At 42.5% G+C, this 25,678-nt stretch overlaps 1 protein-coding gene across 4 annotated transcripts in view; it reads right to left on the reverse strand.

The window, feature by feature from the left end:
- The window catches only part of pde4ba (phosphodiesterase 4B, cAMP-specific a), a 466,048-nt gene that overhangs the window by 275,759 nt on the left and 164,611 nt on the right, over positions 1–25,678 (reverse strand). For all 4 annotated transcript variants that reach the window (XM_060919903.1, XM_060919905.1, XM_060919906.1 and 1 more), the window contains exon 3: positions 12,715–12,953. In XM_060919903.1, the coding sequence (XP_060775886.1) occupies positions 12,715–12,953 (239 nt within the window). The remainder of the gene's footprint in view (positions 1–12,714; positions 12,954–25,678) is intronic.

Here is a 25,678-nt window from a genome sequence, read left to right on the forward strand (position 1 = left end):
CTGGTTTGTGTGTATGTTGGGGGGGGGGGGGGGCTGGCTTGCTTTTCGGGGGCACACGGTGTCCTGTTGAGGAAGGGGCGCCCCCAATATAATGGTAGGGGAAACACTGCACTGCATTAAAAACCAACATGCCTGTATAAAGGACATTACTACACGGGCACGGGAACACTTCAGCAAACCGCTGTCAGTAAACACAGTTCTGCGCTGCACCTACTATGCAAAGCGAAAGCTATATATATCAACAACATCCAATGCCAAGCCACATTCTGCATGTGTTACAACAGTGTGGCTTTGTAGTAAAAGAGTGCTCGTGCTAAACTGGCTTGCCTGCCTCCCACTGAAAATGTGTGTTGAATTACAAAGTGCAAAATACAACAGTGGTGACCCTGGACTGTTGAGTAACTGAAGTCATATATCAAGCAAGAATGGGAAAGAATATCACTTTCAAAAGTTCAACAATTAGTCTCCTCAGTTCCCAAATGTTTACTGAGTGTTGTTAAAAGAAAAGGTAATATAAGGCAGTGGTAAAAATGCCCCTATCCCAACTTTTTTGGAATGTGTTGCAGACATCAAATTCAGAATGAGTGTATATTTACAAAAAATAATCAAGTTGATCAGGTTAAACATTAAATATCTTGTCTTTGTATTGTATTCACTTGAATATCGGTTGAAAAGAATCTGCAAGTCATTTCATTCTGTTTTTATTGTTGTTGCATTTTACACAGCGTCCCAACTTTTTGGAATCGGATTGTAAAAATTTGAATTTTAGCCGAAAATGCTGTCTGAGTTAGTTTTTAGAAAAGTAACTAACATGATTGATCACTTGAGTACCTGAGAACTCAACAGCACTGTGGGGTAAAATGAGTTTATTGCTAGGATGGCTTATGTAAGAAGGTGTTTATTAAGACTGTAAATTCATACTTATCTAGAATCTTACACTGTGTACCACAGAAGAATGATTTATTATAACATTTTGTTTCCCCCGGCCATGCTGATGTGTTTGAATGATAAGCGTTATTCACCTATGACGGATATTTTTGCCAGTAAATCTAAACCTAAACACACAACTGAGGCAACACTACTAAGAGTATATACCGTATATATATGGTGATAAGCTTCCAAATAAGGTATGTGTTGCAAGCTAGAATCTATTGTAGAGTGTTTGCCATGGTTGGTGGGTAATACTGCAGTCTAGTCTGCCATCCATGCCAAGGTGGAATGAAACTTTATGCCTTTGTGACTTTTCAGAGACTTTTTTATCCCCCTTGTGGGGGATAACTTTAGAGAGGACCTTACATAATTGAAATGTTGACATAAACCTCTCTCGCTTGCAGCTAAGAAAAAAAAAGACAATCTACTCAAATAGTCTTCATACTGGTCCATTCATAAACAAGAGAAATGCAGAGAAATGGAGAGGACAGATACACTGCAGGCATGGTGAAGAGCGATAAGGGATGTGGAGGAATAGAAAAAGGTAAAAGCAGAGTGAGAGCTTGAGAAGGTCACTCAGTTAGCATCACAGCTAAGAAGGACATATCATACAGTATATTAAAGGACCACTTCAGGATTTTATCGACCTAGGATCTAACTACCGCATCTGTAGTATATATAGGATTTCCACTGAAACTAATTTTGAGAGGTTTCCTGTACACATGTAAATGATGTTAAATCTCAAATAGACACTCATAATGTTGGTCTAGGAGTAGTTAAATGAACCTTCGGTAATTCTTTCCTCGAAGGTAATCGGAATAATTTGCCCTTTCAGAAATAGCACTACATTTACAGTGGGAAGAAATGTACCACACAAGCACATAATTTTAAAAGTTAAACCAAGCTGCAAGCCGAAACAGGGAATGGAACCATTTTGAGCCCTTTTTGAGCCCTTGTATCAGCACTAAAATTTAATACAAGTTCAGTGTCTCTCTTAAAATCATTTTCACCCCATCTTAATCGACCCTATCTGTACTGCGTTTTGCTGTACTGAGAAAGGCACAGAAAACCACTTACTTAGACTTACTACCTTTATTGTTATTCAGTATGCAACCACTTACTTAGACTTAACTCTATGGTACACCAAATGAAATTTCGTTGCAAATTGGCTCAGCACAGAAATAAATATGAAGAGTATTAAATTAAATTAAATTATGCAGCAGCAGAAATATTATAAAGTGCAATAGTATAAAGTGACCTGTGGAATTTGGAATGTTCAAGTTATAAATAGAAGTTTAGAGTTTGGGTTTGGAGTTCAGCAGTCTCGTGGCCTGGGGGAAAAAGCTGTTATAGAACCTGGTGGTCCTGCACCGAATGCTGCAGAACGTCTTTCCAGAGGCCAGAGGGGAGAACAGTCCATAACGAGGGTGTGAGGGGTCACTGATGATGTTTCTGGCTCGAGACATGCAACGCCTTGGTGCAACGTCCTGAATGGAGGGAAGAGAAGTCCCAATGATTTTCTCTGCTGTCCTCACCACTCTCCTCACATTCTTCCAGTCAGAGGCACTGCAGCCTCCAGACCACACAGAGATGCAGCTGGTTAGAACACTCTCTATGGTGCTTCAGTAGAATGTAGTGAGGATGGGCGGGGGTAGGTGGGCTCTTCTCATCCTACGCAGGAAGTGCAGATGTTGCTGTGCCTTCTTGACCAGTGACGCGATGTTCACAGACCAGGTGAAGTTGTCTGTGATATGCACCCCCAGGAACTTGGTGCTATTGACCACCTCCACGGCCATGTTGCTGAGGAGAAATGGAGCGTGGCTGGGTTGGTTTTCCCCGAAGTCAACAATGATCTCTTTTAGTTTTGTCCACGTTCAGGATCAGGTTGTTACATCACATCATTGACAATGGGCAGTTGGTGGGAAGGCTAATAAACATACAGTATGTGAATTATTATTATTATTATTATTATTATTATTATTGTAGAAGCTTTAATGAAATTTTCAGGCAAATATATTCAGACACGGGCGGCACGGTGGTGTAGTGGTTAGCGCTGTCGCCTCACAGCAAGAAGGTCCAGGTTCGAGCCCCGTGGCCGGCGAGGGCCTTTCTGTGCAGAGTTTGCATGTTCTCGCCGTGTCCGCGTGGGTTTCCTCCGGGTGCTCCGGTTTCCCCCACAGTCCAAAGACATGCAGGTTAGGTTAACTGGTGACTCTAAATTGACCGTAGGTGTGAATGTGAGCGTGAATGGTTGTCTGTGTCTATGTGTCAGCCCTGTGATGACCTGGCGACTTGTCCAGGGTGTACCCCGCCTTTCGCCCGTAGTCAGCTGGGATAGGCTCCAGCTTGCCTGCGACCCTGTAGAACAGGATAAAGCGGCTACAGATAATGAGATGAGAGATGAGATATATTCAGACAAATATATTCTCAAAGGCAAAAATTTGTCTGTGACTACATTTTTTCAATATATACACTTCAACACACTTGTTTATTGCCTGAATGCACGCATATAAGTAACTAAAGTGACTTTTCACTGTACAAGAAACCTTTATTCGTCACATGCACACTTCAAGCACAGTGAAATTCATCCTCTGCATTTAACCCATCTGAAGCAGTGAACACACACACACCCAGAGCAGTGGGCAGCCCAGAGCGCCCGGGGAGCAGTCAGGGGTTCGGTACCTTGCTCAAGGGCACCTCAGCCCAAGGCCACCCCACGTCAACCTAACTGCACGTCTTTGGATTGTGGGGGAAACCGGAGCACCTGGAGGAAACCCACGCAGACACGGGGAAAACATGCAAACTCCACACAGAAAGGCCCTCGCCGGCCGCTGGGTTCGAACCTGGAACCTTCTTGCTGTGAGGCGACCGTGCTAACCACTACACCACCGTGCCGCCATGCTGTACTGTTCTATTGTGGAAGAATTGGATAAAAATACATAGGGGCTGCTTTGTAAGTCATTGACTCATGCCGAAGACCTTTATTGTTATAGTAGCAGACCTAGCTAAGGTTTTGCATTCTACAGTGTCTTGAAAAAGTATTCATCCCCCTTGGTGTTTGTCCTGTTTTGTCACATTACAAGCTGGAATTAAAATGGGTTTTTGGAGGTTAGAACGATTTGATTTACACAGCATGCCTACTACTTTAAAGGTGAAAACTGTTGTTTTATTGTGACACAAACAATAATTAAGATGAAAAAAAAAAACCAGAAATCTGGAGTGTGCGTAGGTATTCACCCCCCTTTCGCATGAAACCCCTAAATAAAAGCTGGTCCAACCAATTCACTTTATAAGTCACATAATTAGTTGATTAAGATCTACCTGTGTGCAATCAAAGTGTCACATGATGTCTGTATAAATCAACCTGTTCTGGAAGGACCCTGACTCTGCAGCACTACTAAGCAAGCAACATGAGAACCAAGGAGCCTCCAAACAGGTCAGAGACAAAATTGTGGAGAAGTATAGATCAGGGTTGGGTCATCAAAAAAATCCCAAACTTTGAATATCCCACGGAGCACCATTAAATCCATTATAGCAAAATGGAAAGAATATGTCACCACTACAAACCTGACAAGGGAAGGCCGCCCACCAAAACTCACAGACTGGGCAAGGAGGGCATTAATCAGAGATGCAACAAAGACACCAAAGATAACACTGAAGGAGCTGCAAAGATCCACAGCGGAGATGGGAGTATCTGTCCATAGGACCACTTTAAGCTGTACACTCCACAGAGTGGGGCTTTATGGAAGAGTGGCCAGAAAAAAGCCATTGCTTAAGAAAACACGTTTGGAGTTTGCCCAACAGCATGCGGCAGACTCCCCAAACACATGAAAAAAGAGACTATCAAATGAGACTAAAATTGATCCTTTTGGACATAATGGGAAATGCCATGTGTGGCACAAACCCTGAGAACACCGTTCCTACAGTGAAGCATGGTGGTGGCAGCATCATGCTGTGGGGATGTTTTTCATCTGCAGGGACAAGAAAGCTGATCAGGATTGAAGGAAAGATGGATGGCACTAAATACAGGTAAAATCTGGAGGAAAACCTGTTTGAGTCGGCCAGAGGTTTGAGACTGGGACGAAGGTTCCCGTTCCAGCAGGGCAATGACCCTAAACATACTGCTAAAGCTACACTGGAGTGGTTTAAAGGGAAACATTTAAATGTCTTGGAATGGCCTAGTCAAAGCCCAGATCTTAGTCCAATTGAGAATCTGTGGCATAACTTGAAGATTGCTGTACACCAGCGCAACCCATCTAACTTGAAGGAGTTGAAGCAGTTTGGCCTTGAGGAATGGGCAAAAATCCCAGGGGCTAGATGTGCCAAGCTAATCGAGACATATCCCAAGAGACTTGCAGCTGTAATTGCAGCAAAAGGTGGCTCTTTGAACTATTGACTTTGGGGGGGTGAATACCTATGCACACTTCAGATTTCTGGGGGGGTTTCATCTTGATTATTGTTTGTCTCACAATAAAACACCAGTTTTCACCTTTAAAGTTGTAGGCCTGTTGTGTAAATCAAATGGTGCTAATCCCCCCAAAATCCATTTTAATTCCAGCTTGTAATGCAACAAAACAGGACAAACACCAAGGGGGATAAATACTTTTGCAAGACACTCACATATTTTTAACTTTAACAGATTTCAACAACTTGCTTGAGACTTCCATTATTAATTAATTTTGATTGTTTAACATATCCCTGAGCAAACCACGCAAAACCTACTCTCCATCCATCAACTTTCCATCTATCAACTTTCTATCCAGCCACAATCTATACATTATCCATCCATCAATCTACCATCCATCCATTCATCCATACAATATCCATCCACTTTCCATCTATCAACTTTCGATCCAGCCACAATCTCTACACTATCCATCCATCCATCCACTATGCATCCATTCATTTCTATACTATACTATCCAACCACCCATTCACTATCCATTCACCCTCCATCTGTCCATCCATCCATCCATTAGCCACCCATCTGTACACTATCCATCCATTCACTTGCCAATATTCATCTATCCACCCACTATACATCCATCCATTCATCCATCCATTTATAGACTATCAGTCCACTATCCATGCATTTATAAATTATCCATCCCTCCATCCACTTCCCATCTATTTATTCTCTATCAACCCATTATCCATCCATCCACTTTACATCCATCCATCATCCATCCATCCATCACTATCTACCCATCTCTACATCAATCCATCCATCCAGCCATCCAACCACCCATTCACTACCCATTCACCCTCCATCTGTCCATCCATCCATTATCCACCCAACTGTACACTATCCATCCATTCACTTGCCAACATTCATCTATCCACCCACTATACATCCATCCATTTATAAACTATCAGTCCACTATCCATGCATTTATAAATTATCCATTCATTCTATCAGTCCACTATCCATCCATCCATCTCTACACTATTCATCCATCCATCCATCCATCCATCCATCCATCCATCATCCCACTATCCATCCATCCATCCACTTTACATCCATCCACCCATCCACTTTACATCCATCCATAATCCATCCATCCCCTATCTACAATCCATCCATCTACTTTGCACCCATCCATCCAGCCACTGCCCATCTATCCATGAATAATAATTAAAGGATACAGAGTGGGCCAAGAACAGCAGTCCAAATATTTACATTCTATAAAACAGGATAATAATAAACAGGAATCCTACACTGTTTACTAAAACTGTCAAAGTAAAATTCACAGTCTGCATTTAAATGATAGTCCTTCTCTCAGTTCAAATGCAATTATTTAAAAGTGTACAGAGCCTAAACAACACTTGCATCCCTTCACTTACTTACAGGCTGTGTTCTATACTTTGTACTTCTAATGTAAACCAATAATTTATTCACAAAATCCTGACTGTGGCTTAAAATAGCAGCCCTACTCCTTTGCTCTCATTGCTTATGGATGCTCTATAAATGTTCCCCACAGCCCACTAGGGACAAACACCACAGTCAATCCCAGCTGCAACCCAGCACGAAGATAATTGTGCTCCAAAAACCATTTTCTCTCGAGCAGCTTTTGTTCCTGATGCAAACTGCATTAAACACAGCTCTAACAAGTGGAACCATGGCAGAGTGTAACCGAGCAGGGCAAAGGACAAATGCGCACGCGTGTGTGTGTGTGTGTGTGTGTGTGCGTTCCAGTGTCAGCCATTAGTACTCCAATTACAATGCATTTACAACAGATAACAAATCATTATCACACATTAATTACACTAATGCAAAATAAATGCTCCATGTTGCATTCACATTAGGTGATCCTTCTATGACCGCTGTACTCATTGTCACGTAATTATAAAATCTCTTTTCCATTAAGTTGTATAAGGCTTTTAATGCCACGTTTGTGTGTATAAAGTGAACAGTGCCTCTTTATCTCATTATCTGACAGTATGTGTGCTCAATCAATGCATAGTAACTGTTTTTGATACATATATGGACATGGCCTTTTATGACAAAATGGCCACATATCAGTCCCTACTTGCAGCTATTACCAGCCTTGGCTATTCCTGTACACTCATCGTCCTGATATTTGGTAGTTTGGGGCACGTACATAAATTAACAGTGAGTGGGTTAAGACTGGCAGGGCTTTCCAGAGTAAAATCTAAACAATTGGCGAAGTTCTGCTCGATATCAGCTGTAATAGGTAGCCTTGCAGTGTGGCGTAGGCGATGCTTTTTATACCCTTGATGTAAACCTTGATAATATTTAAATCCTGTATATGTTAATTTTTAATAGTGGGTTCAAATAAAAGTATTCAAATGTTTTGAGGAAAAAATATTACTGAATAAACAAGATGACTGTACAGGTAATCCCAGTGCTGCCCTCTTTGGACAAAAAGCAGGAATTTCTTTTTTTTTTTTTGGTGGTGGTGGGGGGGCATGAACAATAAACACTGTAGAAAAGCTTTTAGACGAAGGACCCTTCCTCTACCTGTTTATGAAAAAAATAAACCTCACAACTAATATAGTCAGAGAAAAAAATCAAAAACAGAATAATCAAATCTATAGTGAGACGACCGAAGCTAAAATACAAATCACAGAAATGCTGTAGCCACCCGAGCTCCTTTAACCTCGTACTAGTTTCCAGGAAATCAAACGTGCTGGACAGATGATATTCAGCTGCACCATCAATAATGCTTGTGAGCATCGGTGCATGATGTAACCTGGCACGGAATAGCACAACTGTAGCCTTTAAAAACTGGTGATGGTGCTCATGCCATGACAGATCATGTCTTACGTTACATTATTACCTCATCATTTAGGAATTATGATCCGTGACTTAACAGGGAAAATAAATCTTCGTCACACTCCAGATTATAAACCAGCACCTCACAAAGGTTGTATAATTTTATTTATTCACTTCTCGACTTTCAAGGCAAATATTATTTGTATAATAAACAGCAGGCCCAAAGCTTAAAAAAACAACGTGTCGTTCAGCAACAGGTTTGTGTGTATCATCAACCTACACTATATGGCCAAAAGTTTGTGGACACCCGACCATCAAACCGAAATTGTTGCCACAGAGTTCGAAGCACACAATTGTCTAGAATGCCTTTGTATGCTGTATTCTATCACCGGAACTATAAGGGGCTCAAACATGTTATGCTAGCACATGACAATGCCCCATGCACAAAGCTCACCCCATAAAGACATTCAATTCAATTTAACTCCATTTTATTTGAATAGCGCTTTTAATAATGTAAAGTGTCACAAAGCAGCTTTATGGAAATATATACAGTTCAGATATAAAATTTTGCATATTTATAAATTTCTCCCTATTGAGCAAGCCAGAGGTGGAGTTGGTAAGGAAAAACTCCCTGAGACAATGTGAGGAAGAAACCTTAGCCCTGTTTACAAAGATATTCCGCAATTTTGTCGGAAGAAGACTTCTTAATATTCCAGCTTTGGTTGTTTATACTGGACCAAATAAAGCCGTGCCAGTGTGCGTTTTTACACAGCATGCCAGTGTTCTGCAAGCAGAGGCGTGACATTTGACACAACACAATATGAATACCCCGAGCATACCGGCATTGCTTTCAAAACAATACCAGCAGGTGAACTGGGTGTTGAGGTGCTTTTGTTAGCAGTCCTCATTTATATCACTGTTTAAACACAAGCAAAATTGTTGTGTGATCAGAAATATGTTGGAGGAGAAAATGAAGAGAAGTAGGAAGCAATTTGAGACAGAAAGTGCATGGGCTTTAGACACCATAGACAGAGATGTTTGAATTCACATTGGTCTCAAAAAGAAGAATCTCATCTCATCTCATCTCATTATCTCTAGCCGCTTTATCCTTCTACAGGGTCGCAGGCAAGCTGGAGCCTATCCCAGCTGACTACGGGCGAAAGGCGGGGTACATCCTGGACAAGTCGCCAGGTCATCACAGGGCTGACACATAGACACAGACAACCATTCACACTCACATTCACACCTACAGTCAATTTAGAGTCACCAGTTAACCTAACCTGCATGTCTTTGGACTGTGGGGGAAACCGGAGCACCCGGAGGAAACCCACGCGGACACGGGGAGAACATGCAAACTCCACACAGAAAGGCCCTCGCCGGCCCCGGGGCTCGAACCCAGGACCTTCTTGCTGTGAGGCGACAGCGCTAACCACTACACCACCGTGCCGCCAAAAAGAAGAATGTCACAAACAAATGTCAAAAACATCACACCCCTGTTCCGCAGTGCGGGCTGTTCCTTTTACACAGACATCCATCCCACCGCTGTTACTGTCAATATTCTGGTTTCAAGGTGGAACAATACAGACCTCCCCGTTTCACATTCGGATGTTTTACACAGAACGCAAGGTGGAATAAAAGGCGGAAGATTCCTGCCTTGAACAGACTGCGTACCGTAAAAGGGTCTCTTGAGAGGAACCAAACTCAAAAAGGAACCCATCCTCATCATGGGGAATACTGGATAAAGGCACGTTTGGCAAAGCCTGGTGTGGAAGAACTCAAGTGGCTCGCACACAGCCCTGACCTCAACCCCATTGAACACATTTAGGATGAAGTAGAACACTGACTGCAGTGTCTGACCTGACGAATACTCTTATGGCTGAATGCACACAAATCCACACAGCAAGCAAAAGGGGGACCGACTCTGTATTAATGCTCATGGTTTTGAAATGGACACATGGATGCGATGGTGTCCACATACTTTTGGCCATACAATGTATCTGTGCTGAAAAAAAAACTAATTTTCGAAATGGGGATGTTTTTATTGCCTATTAATCCTAGTTGTCAAAAATGAGCAAAAATAGGCACAGACCTCTGAGGGTTTAAAACATATGATGAGATTTTGCTTCGAGGTTTCATGTTGATATTGGAGAAACAAGCAGATGGCTGAAAACAACTAATAAAATTGTCTTTTCTCTTTTGTCATGTCACTCACTGTGAACTTCTACTGCATAGTATTTAAATCATGGCTAATTTCTGGTCTATATGAGAGCGATACACTGGGACAGTTGGGTATGTAATTAGCTTTGTTAGGCGTTTTATTGCCTCCGTGATGTGACATGCTGTGTGTATTGATGCAACAACAGCCTGAGTCACATTTTCTATCCTAAACTGAAATGTTAAAATGAAAACATCCATCATCTGTAGCCGCTTATCCTGTCCTACAGGGTCGCAGGCAAGCTGGAGCCTATTCCAGCTGACTATAGGCGAGAGGCGGGGTACACCCTGGACAAGTCGACAGATCATCGCAGGGCTGACACATAGACACAGACAACCATTCACACTCACACCTACGGTCAAATTAGGGCCAGCAATTAACCTAACCTGCATGCCTTTGGACTGTGGGGGAAACCGGCGCACCCGGAGGAAACCCACACAGACACGGGGAGAACATGCAAATTCCACACAGAAAGGCCCTCGTCGGCCGCTGGGCTTGAACCCAGGACCTTCTTGCTGTGAGGTGACAGTGCTAACCACTACACCACTGTGTCACCCCTAAAATGAAAACAATTCTGTCTATTTTAAGTCAAGTTTATTTTTATCGCGCTTTTAACAATAGACATTGTCGCAAGGTAGCTTTACAGAATTTTAATGACTTTAAATATGAGCTAATTTTATCTCTAATCTATCCCCAATGAGCAAGTCTGTGGCGACAGTGGCAAGGAAAAACTCCCTCAGACGACATGAGGAAGAAACCTCGAGAGGAACCAGACTCAAAAGGGAACCCATCCTCGTTTGGGTGATAACAGACAACGTGATTATAACAGTTTTAACAGTTTTAACATGAAGTCTGTTTTGTTGAAGGAAACTTGAGTGCAAAACTGTTCAGGACAACTGCAGTCCTAAAGTTAGCAAGTCAACTGTAGTCCTCAGCCATAAAAGCATTATTGTAAGTGTCCAGAGCGTCTTCCAAGTGCGACTTTCGACTGTCCAGATGAGGCCGTCCTCCACAGGAGCAATACGATGAAACTCCAGCCAGACATAGGGCATCAGGATGGATCAGGCAGATCCGAGGAGCAGAAGAGGTCAGCATCTTGATCTCAGGATTGGCATGTAACTCAGATTTTAATTTGATTTAAACAGTATTTAGTGAGCAGTTTAATTATATATAGCCAATAGGTCGCTGGTTCGATTCCCTGAACCAGCAGGATTGGCTCAAGTGCCCTTGAGCAAGGCACCTAACCCCCAACTGCTCCGGCAAGTGTGGTACCTTGTATCTGATTAGCTAAAGAAAAACTGATGATGTGATTAATCAGTTCGGGCAAGAAACCAGCCATAATAAAATAAATAATAAACTAGTAGTTATTGCCTGTGCACCATTAACTATATATATATATATATATATATAAAATGTTTTCACTGTGTTCTGTCAAAATGATATAAATCGCTCCGTGTCTCCTCAGAGATGTAGATTCGGCCCTAGCGGTAGTCCCTGATGAGGAGCAAGGTCCCATACAATCGAAACTCTGAGGTGAGTCGGGGAGGGGATTGTGTGTTAGTGTGAGCATGTAGCCTATGGGAAATGAATAGTGTGTTGGAGTAGCACTAATTCCATGTTTTGGAAAATCGAAAATGTTGTCTTGGGCCCCTCTGGGGTGTCACCAATCCATGTGTAAAGTATGGAGTATGTGCGTACAGCCGTGTCGATTTGCACAGGTGAACAGACAGACAGACAGACAGACAGCCTATGTTTAGTAATATAGATAGATAAGATATATAATTAAGATATAATTATATATAAGAAGTTTGGAGACTGGAGACTCCTTCCATAAATGTACAATAAACATCTCCATTCAGAACGCTTCACCATATCAATCGATGTTTTTTTTTTGTTAAATAACAACTTTTTTTGAATCTGTTTATTGTTAGTCTTAGGGAATGATTATGTAGAGTGTCCACCACACAAGTCCCTGTGTAATTTGTTACTATAGAAGCCAAAAGAAGATAAAACTGGCTTACACCCAACCACATAGCAATATACTGTGTTCTATGATGAAATTATGCATGAAAATAGATCCTTGTGTGATACATTTCTAGTACAATGAAAGAAATGAGAAAATATAGAAATAACTGTTCTTTTACACCTAGTACATCAAATCCAGCTTGATTATAGAGCTGAAAAACAAACTGTGACACTGTCGTATAGGACTACACTGTTGCATCATATGCCTCACAAGACCAAACTAATGCAAACACACTCAAATGACTGAATGACTGTAGGTTACATACTCGTATATGCAATGCTCAGCGTATTTTGAACAAGGCCTCACCATTCTGAGTCCACAGGCGTGATGTCGATGCGGGGCGGCCTGATGAAGGGTAACGTTGTCGGACGACAGATTATCTCTTCATCAGGGGTTCGTGACCTCTCTGTCTGTCGCCATGACAGCGGGGGGAGCTGCAGATTTCCCGAGAAACGACGTCGCCCACGCCGTAGGTCCACTCCGAGAGTACAAGCCGGAGATGTAAAGGACTCACTGAGAGTACAGTCTGTAGGGTCTTTACTGTCCTATAGAGACAAAGCAGAAACACAAAGACCATGATTGAGTTAATAATATACCATATGCAATTTACTTAGAATATATTTTAAATAATGTTTCAGCTGCAAGATTTCATTTTGTAGCATGGGGATTAATTGATAAGTAAGCAGTAATAATGCAGAATACATAATTAAGGGTTACAAAAATGTCCTTTCTTCTTTTAATCATGACAAAATAAGTTTGTGTTTTTGTGGTTCTTGTTTGCATTTTTCTCTCTTTCGCTAAAGCTCATTTCAAAATGAACACAACAGGGAGGCTGCTTAGGGAGAAATATGATGAAACACTTGGATGAGTTTTTCTGTGAATACTGAGAAATTTGGGGTGGGCAATTTGGAAAAAGGAAGTATGTTGGATTTTAGTATAAATACTGCCAAATGACAGTACCACATACCAAGTGAAAGGTAAACAGCAGAGCCGCATTCAAATGCTTTTATATTTTTCAGTACACAACACTAATCACATATACAGTGGTGCTGGAATGTTTGTGAACCCTTTCGAATTTTCTATATTTCTGCATAAATATGACCTAAAACATCATCAGATTTTCACACAAGTCCTAAAAGTAGACAAAGAGAAGCCAGTTAAACAAATGAGACAAAAAATATTATACTTTGGTCATTTATTTATTGAGGAAAATGATCCAATATTACATATCTGTCAGTGGCAAAAGTATGTGAACCTTTGCTTTCAGTATCTGGTGTGACCCCCTTGTGCAGCAATAACTGCAACTAAACGCTTCCAGTAACTGTTGATCAGTCCTGCACACCGGCTTGGAGGAATTTTAGCCCGTTCCTCCATACAGAACAGTTTCAACTCTGGGATGTTGGTGGGTTTCCTCACATGAACTGCTCGCTCCAGGTCCTTCCACAACATTTCCATTGGATTAAGGTCAGGACTTTGACTTGGCCATTCCAAAACATTAACTTTATTCTTCTTTAACCAATCTTTGGTAGAATGACTTGTGTGCTTAGGGTCGTTGTCTTGCTGCATTACCCACCTTCTCTTGAGATTCAGTTCATAGACAGATGTCCTGACATTTTCCTTTAGAATTCGCTGGTATAATTCAGAATTCATTGTTCCATCAATGATGGCAAGCCGTCCTGGCCCAGATGCAGCAAAACAGGCCCAAACCATGATACTACCACCACCATGTTTCACAGATGGAATAAGGTTCTTATGCTGGAATGCAGTGTTTTCCTTTCTTCAAACATAACACTTCTCATTTAAACCAAAAAGTTCTATTTTGGTCTCATCCATCCACAAAACTTTTTTTTCCAATAGCCTTCTGGCTTGTCCATGAAATCTTTAGCAAACTGCAGACGAGCAGCAATGTTCTTTTTGGAGAGCAGTGGCTTTCTCCTTGCAACCCTGCCATGCACACCATTGTTGTTCAGTGTTCTCCTGATGGTGGACTCATGAACATTAACATTAGCCAATGTGAGAGAGGCCTTCAGTTGCTTAGAAGTTACCATGGGGTCCTTTGTGAACTCACCGACTATTACACGCCTTGCTCTTGGAGTGATCTTTGTTGGTTGACCACTCCTGGGGAGGGGAACAATGCTCTTGAATTTCCTCCATTTGTACACAATCTGTCTGTGGATTATTGGAGTCCAAACTCTTTAGAGATGGTTTTGTAACCTTTTCCAGCCTGATGAGCATCAACAACGCTTTTTCTGAGGTCCTCAGAAATCTCCTTTGTTCGTGCCATGATACACTTCCACAAACATGTGTTGTGAAGATCAGGCTTTGATAGATCCCTGTTCTTTAAATAAAACAGGGTGCCCACTCACACCTGATTGTCATCCCATTGACTGAAAACACCTGACTCTAATTTCACCTTCAAATTAACTGCTAATCCTAGAGGTTCACATACTTTTGTTTAACTGGATTCTCTTTATCTGCTTTTAGGACTTGTGTGAAAATCTGATGATGTTTTAGGTCATATTTATGCAGAAATATAGAAAATTCTAAAGGGTTCACAAACTTTCAAGCACCACTGTATCATTTTGTGAGATGTCAACTCTGTGACAGAATGACTAGCTACTCTCTATTCTCGTAATACAGTCCTGGTGGTTGTAATCCTTAAGTATTTTGACCAAGTGGCTTGTTGTCTAGAATGTGGCTTCATCAGTAGACATTGTTGGTGGAACTGTAGTCTGCACTGCAGTATCCAGCAGCATTGGCAGTGCTAAAACTACCTTAAAGTAGACGTCACATAGTTGACAAATTTTGCGCTTTTTTACTTGCCATGTCCATTGGTATCAACCTGTTATCACCCAGGGTCATGTGCGCGAAGGGCGTGAGCTGGCACTTCGTTTCATCATACTGACTACTTACCACAGTTAATCATTCAGATGTAATCATCGTCACAGAGTTGACATAAAAAAGGCACACTTCAATTTTTACACACTCAACTCCACGCAAAAAAAACATACCAAAAGCAGTACACACAATCGTGTGTATGAGATGATGTTCTGTTGCCCTGCCAGATAACATGAGGCAGGCGAACCTTGTACCTGAGTCACCATTGCAACGCTGGGGCTGAATTCAGCACTGTCACGTAGTTGACCGCAAGTTCGTGGGACACCTACGTTGGCTAAGCTGCAGTTAAAATGATGAAAAGCTGCAATGAGTTTAGTTGTATTTTCTTTAAACGCACTCGTATCCATGACAAGCACAGAGGGTAATCTTGTCTGCTGGCTTTCAGTGGAGAAATAACACTGTTAGTTCAAACCAATTTTGCAGGTAAGACAAGCCAAGTTGGCTATTTGCACACTTATTTCAGTTTTTTCCAAGAACTAAGAAATGTCAGAGAGGTCTGCTCAGTTTTTTCACAGTAGGCCCCAGGAAGTTCTTGCTGTATGTACAGAGTTTAGATCTCTCCACATTAGACAGACCTAGAGATGGCTCTGGGACACACATTTCTCAGTATTCACAGAAACATTCAGACACACCTGTGCTGACAAAAAAAAAGTCATAAAAAATGAGCATTTAAAGGCTGTTTTCTTTCTCAACTGTTTCTCCTCAGGGGGAATCGGTCCATCCTCGATGTATTGTAACTTACCGCCTTAAAGACTCATCAAGTGGATTATACAGGATAAAAAATATAAAGTGGAGCTTGTTCAGGGTTTCACAGAGCCATTTGTGACCCCTCACCGAATCCAGGGACACATGTTGGCCGAAACGAATCCGAGATAATCGCAAAAGAAGCGTTTTTTTTTCGAAATTTGTGATTTTTGTTTTTTTCCATCATGTGCAAGTTGAGATCTTGAAGAATGCAATCAGTATTTCAGATAATAGATTGTTTTGTTGGAAAAGCATACATTTTTTTGTTGCAAATTGTCTTGTTTTTGTCAGGACTGTAGCCTGCTGGGGGGTGTGGGTAAATTACCATATGGGCAATTCACATGATGATTTAAGTCTTTTTTTTTTTCGCGAATCAGCTGTATGATACGAGCTGAGCTCGTGGCTACTTAAGCTGCATACAGGCATGTAATTTCATTATGGAATGAGCAAGTTAAACAGAGCGCAGAGGAGCTGAAACACCGCGAAGCAAACAGACACATGGTATTTACATTGGAGATAACCATTTCTAGCAAAAAAAACGCAACCTCGTTTTCCAGATTGAATGGAATACTTGAATGATCGGATGATACATGGACCGTTCTAGGATTACATTCCATCGGAGGCATTGATGTGTGCAAGGCGACGTTTCTCTTTCTGATGGGGTAAGTTTATTAATCTAAGGCTGTGTGGTTATTTTTGCATGTAACGGAGAGTGTTGTGGTTTGGTTAAGCCTAGGTCACAACCGGACATACGATTTTTTGGCCGTGCGATTCTTGGCGTTTCCCAAATCGCTGCGTTTTTTTTTTTCATGGAGAAAGACGCGCGTTGGCCGTAAGTTTGTCTTGCAACCTGAAAAAAATGTAAGCGCCTGTAGAGTTTGTTTGACATGACAACGAACCTCTGCGGCCAGTCTACGGCTCGAAAATCAGCACGCCACACGCGCGCTCTCGTGCGTTTCATGCGCGCCCTCCGTGCGTTTCTTGCGTTTTTTGCATGTAGACCGGCCGTAGGAGCACATACAGCCAGTTGTGACAGAGGCTTTACATCAGACCTGGGCATTTTACGGCCCGCGGGCCGCATCCGGCCCTTTGGTTCATTCTGACCGGCCCGCGTAAGGTTAATTAGAAATTACAAAATAAACGTATTTTCTAATTTTACCTCATGCATGGACTGAATGTGCATTGCTTTTATTTTGAAGTTGTGTTCAACAAAAACGCAATGCGCGCAACATGAACATGACATGAAATCCCACGAAACCTAATCCCGCGATAACTACTTCCGTAATTTGTCCAGACCAACCACAAACTTGTACGTCATCTTTCAAATGGTCCAGCCAATCACATAGTGTGACATCACCAGCAGGCGCCGGAGCATGAGCCGATCAGTAGATCTGATACCTACACCGAGTCGACGTTGTTGGGAGCAGATCACAAGAAGACTTTAGCCCCCAAAATGTCCGCAAAAAGAAGAAAGGTAGATGCCGAATGCAGGGCTTTCAACAAAACATGGACTGCTAAGTATTTATTTACTGAAGTCAGAGATAAAGCCATGTGTTTAGTTTGCGGACAGCAGATCGCCGTGTTCAAAGACTACAGTTTGAGTCTGCATTACCAGACGAAGCACGCTGAGAAATACCGAAACTTGACTGATGCTGAAATAGCGCGGACATTGGAAGCTTTGCTGGCTAAGCTAGAAAAGCAGCAAAGCTTTTTACCATGCGTCACACATCCAGAGATGCAGCAACCAAGACCAGCTTTGTGCTTTCCCACAAAATCGCTAAAAACAGTAAGCCATTCTCGGAGGGGGAATTTGTGAAAGAGTGCTTGGTGGACTTGGTGCTTGATATTTGGAGTAGAAAGACAATATTGTGATGTCTTGATTGTGTTTTGGGGTGAATGTGACTGAAAAAAAAAATGGTACAAATGTTCATATTTTGTTAACCATTGTTTTGGGAAATTTGATTGAATAAATGACATTTTTTGTAAGGCAACCTCATTTTTTTTTATACTCTTACCAGTCTTAGCAGCTTGTAAAAACAAATGTTATTTATTGCTTTATATAAAGAAATACAATTAATATTATGCAGAATTTAGTTCAGCCTTTTGGTCCGGCCCGCCACAAAATTTTATGTTTCTCATGTGGCCCCATGGAAAAAATAATTGCCCACCCCTGCTTTACATGAAACTAGCGTTGTGTTAGTTGTGTCATCATCGTGCTATCTTTCTTTCTTACGGTGTGAGTAATTTTTCAACCACAAAACGTTAAAGTATACTTTAGAACTTATTTTTGTACTTCATAATTGTGTTGGGCATACTTTGCATGGAAGGAAAATTGACGTGGTGATCTTTGTTTACATGAAAGTAGCATCGTGCTAGCTAGTAGGGGGTAGAGCTTTCCTTAATGTCATGCAGATGAGCATCATTATGTGCCCGCCCTACACCCAGAGTAGCTGAGATGGAAAACTTTGAGGGCGATTTTCTCCCTTTCCTGTTTTAAGAGGTATACACTTTCAAAAGGCCACACATTCTTCAAATATTGTCAGATCTCCACATGGAAGGCATCATTGGAAAGCTTAGAAACTGTACTTTCTGAATCTGTCAATAACTCAAAATGCCTCCGGGCGGACATGTGTCCCTGGATTCCGTTATCGGACACATTTAATAACCTCACTATTTTAGATCAAAGATAAGGCATCCCACAGATTGGATTTGAAATATCATGCACTCCTGCCAGAGTTCTAATCAGTCACTTCATTGAGAACACTGCCTTTACACAGACTTTGATATAATTTTAATATCTTGTGTGGGTGCTTTACTGAATCCACTGAATTAAAACCTAAGCCTGGTGTAATATCTAACTTGCAAATGTTTCTGTATGCTACACGATAGCTTGCATCTACAAGGTGGCAGGTGTTATGTTAAATTTTGAGAAATTTGAATTCATCTGCAGTGCATGTCCTAGGTCCAGACAGATACCTCCTAATCGTGTCTATAATTTAACGGAGAACTACATGCTGCTGAAGTAATGTAATATACATGGTACACGATACATTACTGCAGTCTGAGACCACACTCAGAATTTGGGATTTGGGTTTTTTTCCTCAAGGTTTTATAATTTATGGTGCTGATCATGTTAACCACTTTGCACAAAAGGTCAGATTTTCCTCATGCATAATCTCTTCTACTGTAACAGGGTTTCAGACGACACTTTGATGGATCTGAATTAAAAATGGATCATTAGGTTTTGTACAAATTTGTGGAGTCCATGCCAGCTCAAATGCGTACCAAATAGGGGAAAGCAGGGAGATTTGGGACAAATTGTGTGAAATTCTTTGCAGGTTGCATCACATTCATATTGCATTAGAGAGGATTTACTATACCCTCTTACCACAACATGAGGTTCTCAACTCGTCACAAATACTGGCCTTCAGGCTTCACTTTTTCTGACATTATTTTTTGCGGGGAGACATGAGACATCATGTTGGGAGACTTGGGACACAGTGGGGAGACATGGAGCAAAAATAAACTATTATTATTTGATAATAATCAAAACTTGTAGCATATGAACTGTATGAACACACAATGGTGGTACAGCGATAGAAAAATGTCAGTTTGCCCAAAACTTCTCATCTCATCTCATTATCTCTAGCCGCTTTATCCTGTTCTACAGGGTCGCAGGCAAGCTGGAGCCTATCCCAGCTGACTATGGGCGAAAGGCGGGGTACACCCTGGACAAGTCGCCAGGTCATCACAGGGCTGACACATGGACACAGACAACCATTCACACTCACATTCACACCTACAGTCAATTTAGAGTCACCAGTTAACCTAACCTGCATGTCTTTGGACTGTGGGGGAAACCGGAGCACCCGGAGGAAACCCACGCGGACACGGGGAGAACATGCAAACTCCACACAGAAAGGCCCTCGCCGACCCCGGGGCTCGAACCCAGGACCTTCTTGCTGTGAGGCGACAGCGCTAACCACTACACCACCGTGCCGCCCTGCCCAAAACTTGACGAGACAAAACAGTTCCATTCTCAAGAAGGAATGAAATAAGCTTAATCCTCATGCAGGGACACGCCCACATTTTTAACAAACATTTTTAAACAATTTTAATTTGTGAACCACAGTGTTGTAGTCAAGTCACTAAACCTCGAGTCTGAGTCCAGTCTCGAGTCCCCAGTGTTCAAGTCCGAGTCAAGTCCAAGTCATTTAAAAAAAAAAAAAGTCGAATCAACTGTTCATCGAAGTTGAGTCGGAGAGCAAGACTCCAACCGCACCATTTGACGGTGGCTGTTTGAGCTCCATTAATGTTAGTTTGTTCCTGAACATGACGTATGAACAGGTGAATGTGCATTCTCTTTGTCAAGGAGTGTGAAGTATTCTGTCAGAGATGGTTGGGAGATGGATGTAAGTGCAGAAGGTCCATCCATCCATTATCTGTAACCGCTTATCCTATGCAGGGTCGTGGGCAAGCTGGAGCCTATCCCAGCTGACTACGGGCGAAAGGCGGGGTACACCCTGGACAAGTCGCCAGATCATCACAGGGCTGACACAGAGACAAACAACCATTCACACACACATTTACACCTACGGTCAATTTAGAGCCACCAATTAGCCTAACCTGCATGTCTTTGGACTGTGGGGGAAACCGGAGCACCCGGAGGAAACCCACGCAGACACGGGGAGAACATGCAAACCCCTCACAGAAAGACCCCCATCGGCCACTGGGCTCGAACCCAGGACCTTCTTGCTGTGAGGCGACAGTGCAGGAGGTGTGTTTATTAATACAAGTGAAGACGGTAAACAATCCAGAACGGCAGCCAAAATCGTAAAACAGTGAAACAGGCAATAGGTCGAGCGAGGCACAAACAGGCTATCGTAGACTCGGCAGAATCAAAGACGAGAAACAGGAAATCAGAGATCAGGAAACCAAACAAGGAAATAAGGCTCGGTAATGTGTCAGCAACGCAACTCAATACTTCGCAAAGTAAGCATGTTTTCACAGTTTTTATATAGGTGCGCTGATTGAGCCTTAATCATGTGCAGGTGCGAGTTGTTTACAGAGTGCGCACACAAGAGTCTATCTGATGCATGTGCCAAGGCACGCAGGTGTGACACTCTTGCACGAAATTAGTATTAAAACTAATGTCGATATAAATATGCCAAATTATTATGGCATGTTACAAAAAATAAAGAAAAAAATCCAAGTCCTTGTCTCCAATTTACAAGTCGCAGTTAATGACTGAGTCTGAGTCCAAGTCTGAGTCATCAGTGCTCAAGTCCAAGTCGAGTCACGAGTCCTTAAAATTAGGGCATGAGTTGGAGTACTTGTAGTACTCCGACGAGTACTATAAGCCTGGTACAGTAAACCACAAGAAAATCCTGCACTCTGATTGGCTGGCGAGCGGGTCCGTATCCTACGATGAGGACCCTAGTTACGGACCCTGGTTACGGACCTCTGGCGACTCACTCGTTCACAACAACAACAAACATAGTAGCAATTTTTGTCAACATTTATTTTCGCATTTCTCAGGAAAATAGCATTAATTTTACATCATGGATAGCGATAACAGCAGTCTGTACAGCGAAAGCGAGTTTTACTACCCTGAGGAAGATGAAATAAAAGAAAACATTTCAGGAGAAAGCTAAAAACCTGGAACTGTTGCTAACACTGAGCAAAAACATGGCTGAATCCTGAATGACTCAATTTTGTATAAATAGGGGACTACATAGGCAGCAAAATGTAGTTTTTTTTCCTGCCATGGAAGTGCACTTGTATACCGAGGAGGAAGCCATTTGCGTTGCAGCCGTGAATGAGGATTCAAAATGGCGGCTCGCCTCAGCTCGGTTTTCCCTTTCGGGCGCTCTCGTTTTCTGTTAGAATTTGGTAAAGAAAAAAATAAATATATTATTTACCAGCTTAAGGTCGGTCTGTATGGTGAAATACCGTGACCTCAGCCTTGAATACTGACCTCGGCCCAGAGGGCCTCGCTCTGTACTTTCAAGACCTCGGTCACGGTATTTCACGATACGGACCTCCCAGCTGGTAAATAACGTATATCTGGTCGCTCTTGGCTACATACTTTAATTCCTAACAAATCCTGAATTCTCCAGCGTACATTACACCGTAGAATGGAGGTGGAGGTGAAGTAGAAAATACAAGTTTTGGTTGACAAAAATATTGAACTGCACAAACCTTACTGCAGTGTCCAGCTTCATGGCTCCAAAGGAAGTCAGTTACTTGAAGGGGAAACATCTAACTTCTGATTTAATCGAAAACCTGATTTGTTGAAATTAATTTATGGGAATACAAACTGTCCCGGGCGGCACGGTGGTGTAGTGGTTAGCGCTGTCGCCTCACAGCAAGAAGGTCTGGGTTCGAGCCCCGTGGCCGGTGAGGGCCTTTCTGTGTGGAGTTTACATGTTGTCTGCGTGGGTTTCCTCCGGGTGCTCCGGTTTCCCCCACAGTCCAAAGACATGCAGGTTAGGTTAACTGGTGGCTCTAAATTGACCGTAGGTGTGAATGTGAGTGTGAATGGTTGTCTGTGTCTATGTGTCAGCCCTGTGATGACCTGGCGACTTGTCCAGGGTGTACCCCGCCTTTCGCCCGTAGTCAGCTGGGATAGGCTCCAGCTTGCCTGCGACCCTGTAGAACAGGATAAAGCGGCTAGAGATAATGAGATGAGACAAACTGTCCCTAGTCTCCACTATCTCAAGTGCCTCCGCTCTCCAGTACTCAGAAACTCTGGAATTCATGTAGATATTTCAAAGAGTCTACTTTTCACTCAAGTTGTTGTCAATTTGTAATGAAAATTGTTGTATTAAATTGGAAACGAATGGAAAAATTGAAGCATTTTCACTTGTGCTCTCAGGCTTTCTGACCCTACTGTATGTCAGTTCTCCCTTTCTAATCTGGAAGAAGCCTTTTCACTGAAAATTGGCAAATGCGCCACTAAATATCATCACTAGAGGGAGACACAAGTCTTTAAATGTCAATTGAAAAAAATGTAAAGAAATACAGAAAAAAAAAGCAACTGAAAGGCTGCTTGCTGATACTGAAATACATCTGCATCTGAAATATTTTGCACATTTGACTAGTCCCATTAGTGAAGAATAATAACTATGTTAATTCTGGTCCATATATTTTGCACTTTAATTCAGAAGAGATAACTGTGTGACGTACTCAATGAAACAAACAAACAAACAAACAAACAAAAAACATGCAGCCATAGTGATCTCTATGGGGAAAAAAAACAGACTTAAAAACAATTATGATGGAACGTTAAATTCAACATCTTCAAAAACTTAAATTTAGAATAAAATTTTACCTTCTCTAATTTGAATTTTTATTTTCGAGTGAACAGCAAGGCATTTTTCATTTAATATTCTTTCAAAATAGTTTAAAAATAAGAGAAATTGCTTTCCTTCCTTGCACATCAAAACAAAACCACAGAGCACTAATACTTGTGCATACTGCACTGGCAGTATGCACAAGGAAGAGCCAGGTTTTTATAATTCAGTCTAAAATAATAGGAATAAAACTAATTTTACGGCCTTGGTCAGGCTTGCTCATTAAAATTAAGATCGGAACATCTCATCTCATCTCATTATCTCTAGCCGCTTTATCCTTCTACAGGGTCGCAGGCAAGCTGGAGCCTATCCCAGCTGACTACGGGCGAAAGGCGGGGTACACCCTGGACAAGTCGCCAGGTCATCACAGGGCTGACACATAGACACAGACAACCATTCACACTCACATTCACACCTACGGTCAATTTAGAGTCACCAGTTAACCTAACCTGCATGTCTTTGGACTGTGGGGGAAACCGGAGCACCCGGAGGAAACCCACGCGGACACGGGGAGAACATGCAAACTCCACACAGAAAGGCCCTCGCCGGCCCCGGGGCTCGAACCCAGGACCTTCTTGCTGTGAGGCGACAGCGCTAACCACTACACCACCGTGCCGCCCAAGATCGGAACATACAAAAGACAAAAGTAGCCTTTCCCTAGGCTGACACTTGCACGACTTTTGGCCATGATTTTGTCGTGGCAAGTCGTGCCATTTTGGGGCACGAACTGGGAGGCTCCCGCACTGTTCACGACTAGTTCATGCATAGTTCACGACGAGTTCACGAATGCGTGCCCGTCCACATTCACGAACTGGCACGACGAGTTCACGCATAGTTTACGCACTTCCCGCATTGGCACGACGAGTTTGCGCAATTCGGACGGTGTCGTGCCGACTTGGGCACGCCTGTGTCATGCATAACCTCATCCTCATCAGATACCCACACGCAATTTCAGAAGTGGACCGCGAAGATCCGGACACACATGATCTGATCCCTGGTGGATGGAGGACTGACCGACACCTGCAGGGGCTGCTGCCTCTAACCGGCCATCATACCCAGAAGGATGCAAAGGATCAGCGAGACTACCTGTCACATTACTACATGTCCCCTGCTGGCGCTGTCCCTTGGCAAGAAAGAATGGTAGTAGCTTCATGAGCTGCATCCACAGTTGTTCCATTTTTGAAATAAAAGAAACGAAACTCCCCCCCCCCAAAAAAAAAGTCATGAAGGAATAGAAAATAAAAGACATTAAAGAAAAAAGCAAGAAAAAAAATTGCAAATGGCGAGAAGTGTCCGGGAAGCCCTATATATACCCCCGCACCGACGCGAGCGCCACTGTCGCGCAGTAGTCATGAACTGCTCGTGAACTCGTCATGAACTGCTCGTGCCATGCGCAAACTGTTTGTGAAGTGCGTAAACTAGTCGTGAACTGCTTGTGCCATCAATGCGTGACCGTGTCAGTGGGAAGGCACGGCCACGCTGAGACGCACACCAATTCGTGAACATGTCGTGAACTACTCGTGAACTCGACGTGAGCTGTTCGTGAACTATTCGTGGCAGTTCATGACAGTCGTGGCATGGCGCGCACTTCCACGCACTGGCACGCATCCTCCCGACGAGTTCGCGACGAGATCACAAACAGTTTGCGCATAGTTCATGACCCGGTCGCGAAATTTTGTCGTGACCAAAATTTTGAACATTTCAAAATTCTCGTCCCGACATGGCACGCAGTCACGACGGGTTTACGCACACTTCACGCCAGTTTACGACTAGTTTGCGCACTGGCACGACTCGAGTCGTGCCAATGCGTGCCACGGAATCGTGCAAGTGTCAGCCTAGCCTTTGTCAAAACTAGCAAAACTGAATCACACATCAACAATCTTCTCCAGTGAACAAAACCTGTCCTCGGTGAGAAAGAAAGAAGAAATATTGCATTCAAACTTGGCCAAAAAAAAAAAAAGAGGAACTTTAATCATAGGAGAACACAGACACAAGAGAGCACAAAAGCTCAAGGCAGTTGCTGTCTGAATGTTATGATAAAGGCTATTTAAGACCACAGGGTGATGAGTTTGCTTTTCATTGCACTCAGAGATTTTCGGAAATATCCTGTCGTCAGGTTTGCTTATGTTAGCAATCTATGCTACCGTAAACATTCACAAATAATTATTAAAAATCCTCTCTCAGGAATATTAGCAGGTTAGCTCATGGTAGTTATCAGGCTAGCTTTAGAAGTCTCATCTCATTATCTGTAGCCGTTTTATCCTGTTCTACAG

This window comes from Neoarius graeffei, chromosome 4, assembly GCF_027579695.1.
Source record: "Neoarius graeffei isolate fNeoGra1 chromosome 4, fNeoGra1.pri, whole genome shotgun sequence".
Taxonomy (NCBI): Eukaryota; Metazoa; Chordata; class Actinopteri; order Siluriformes; family Ariidae; genus Neoarius; species Neoarius graeffei.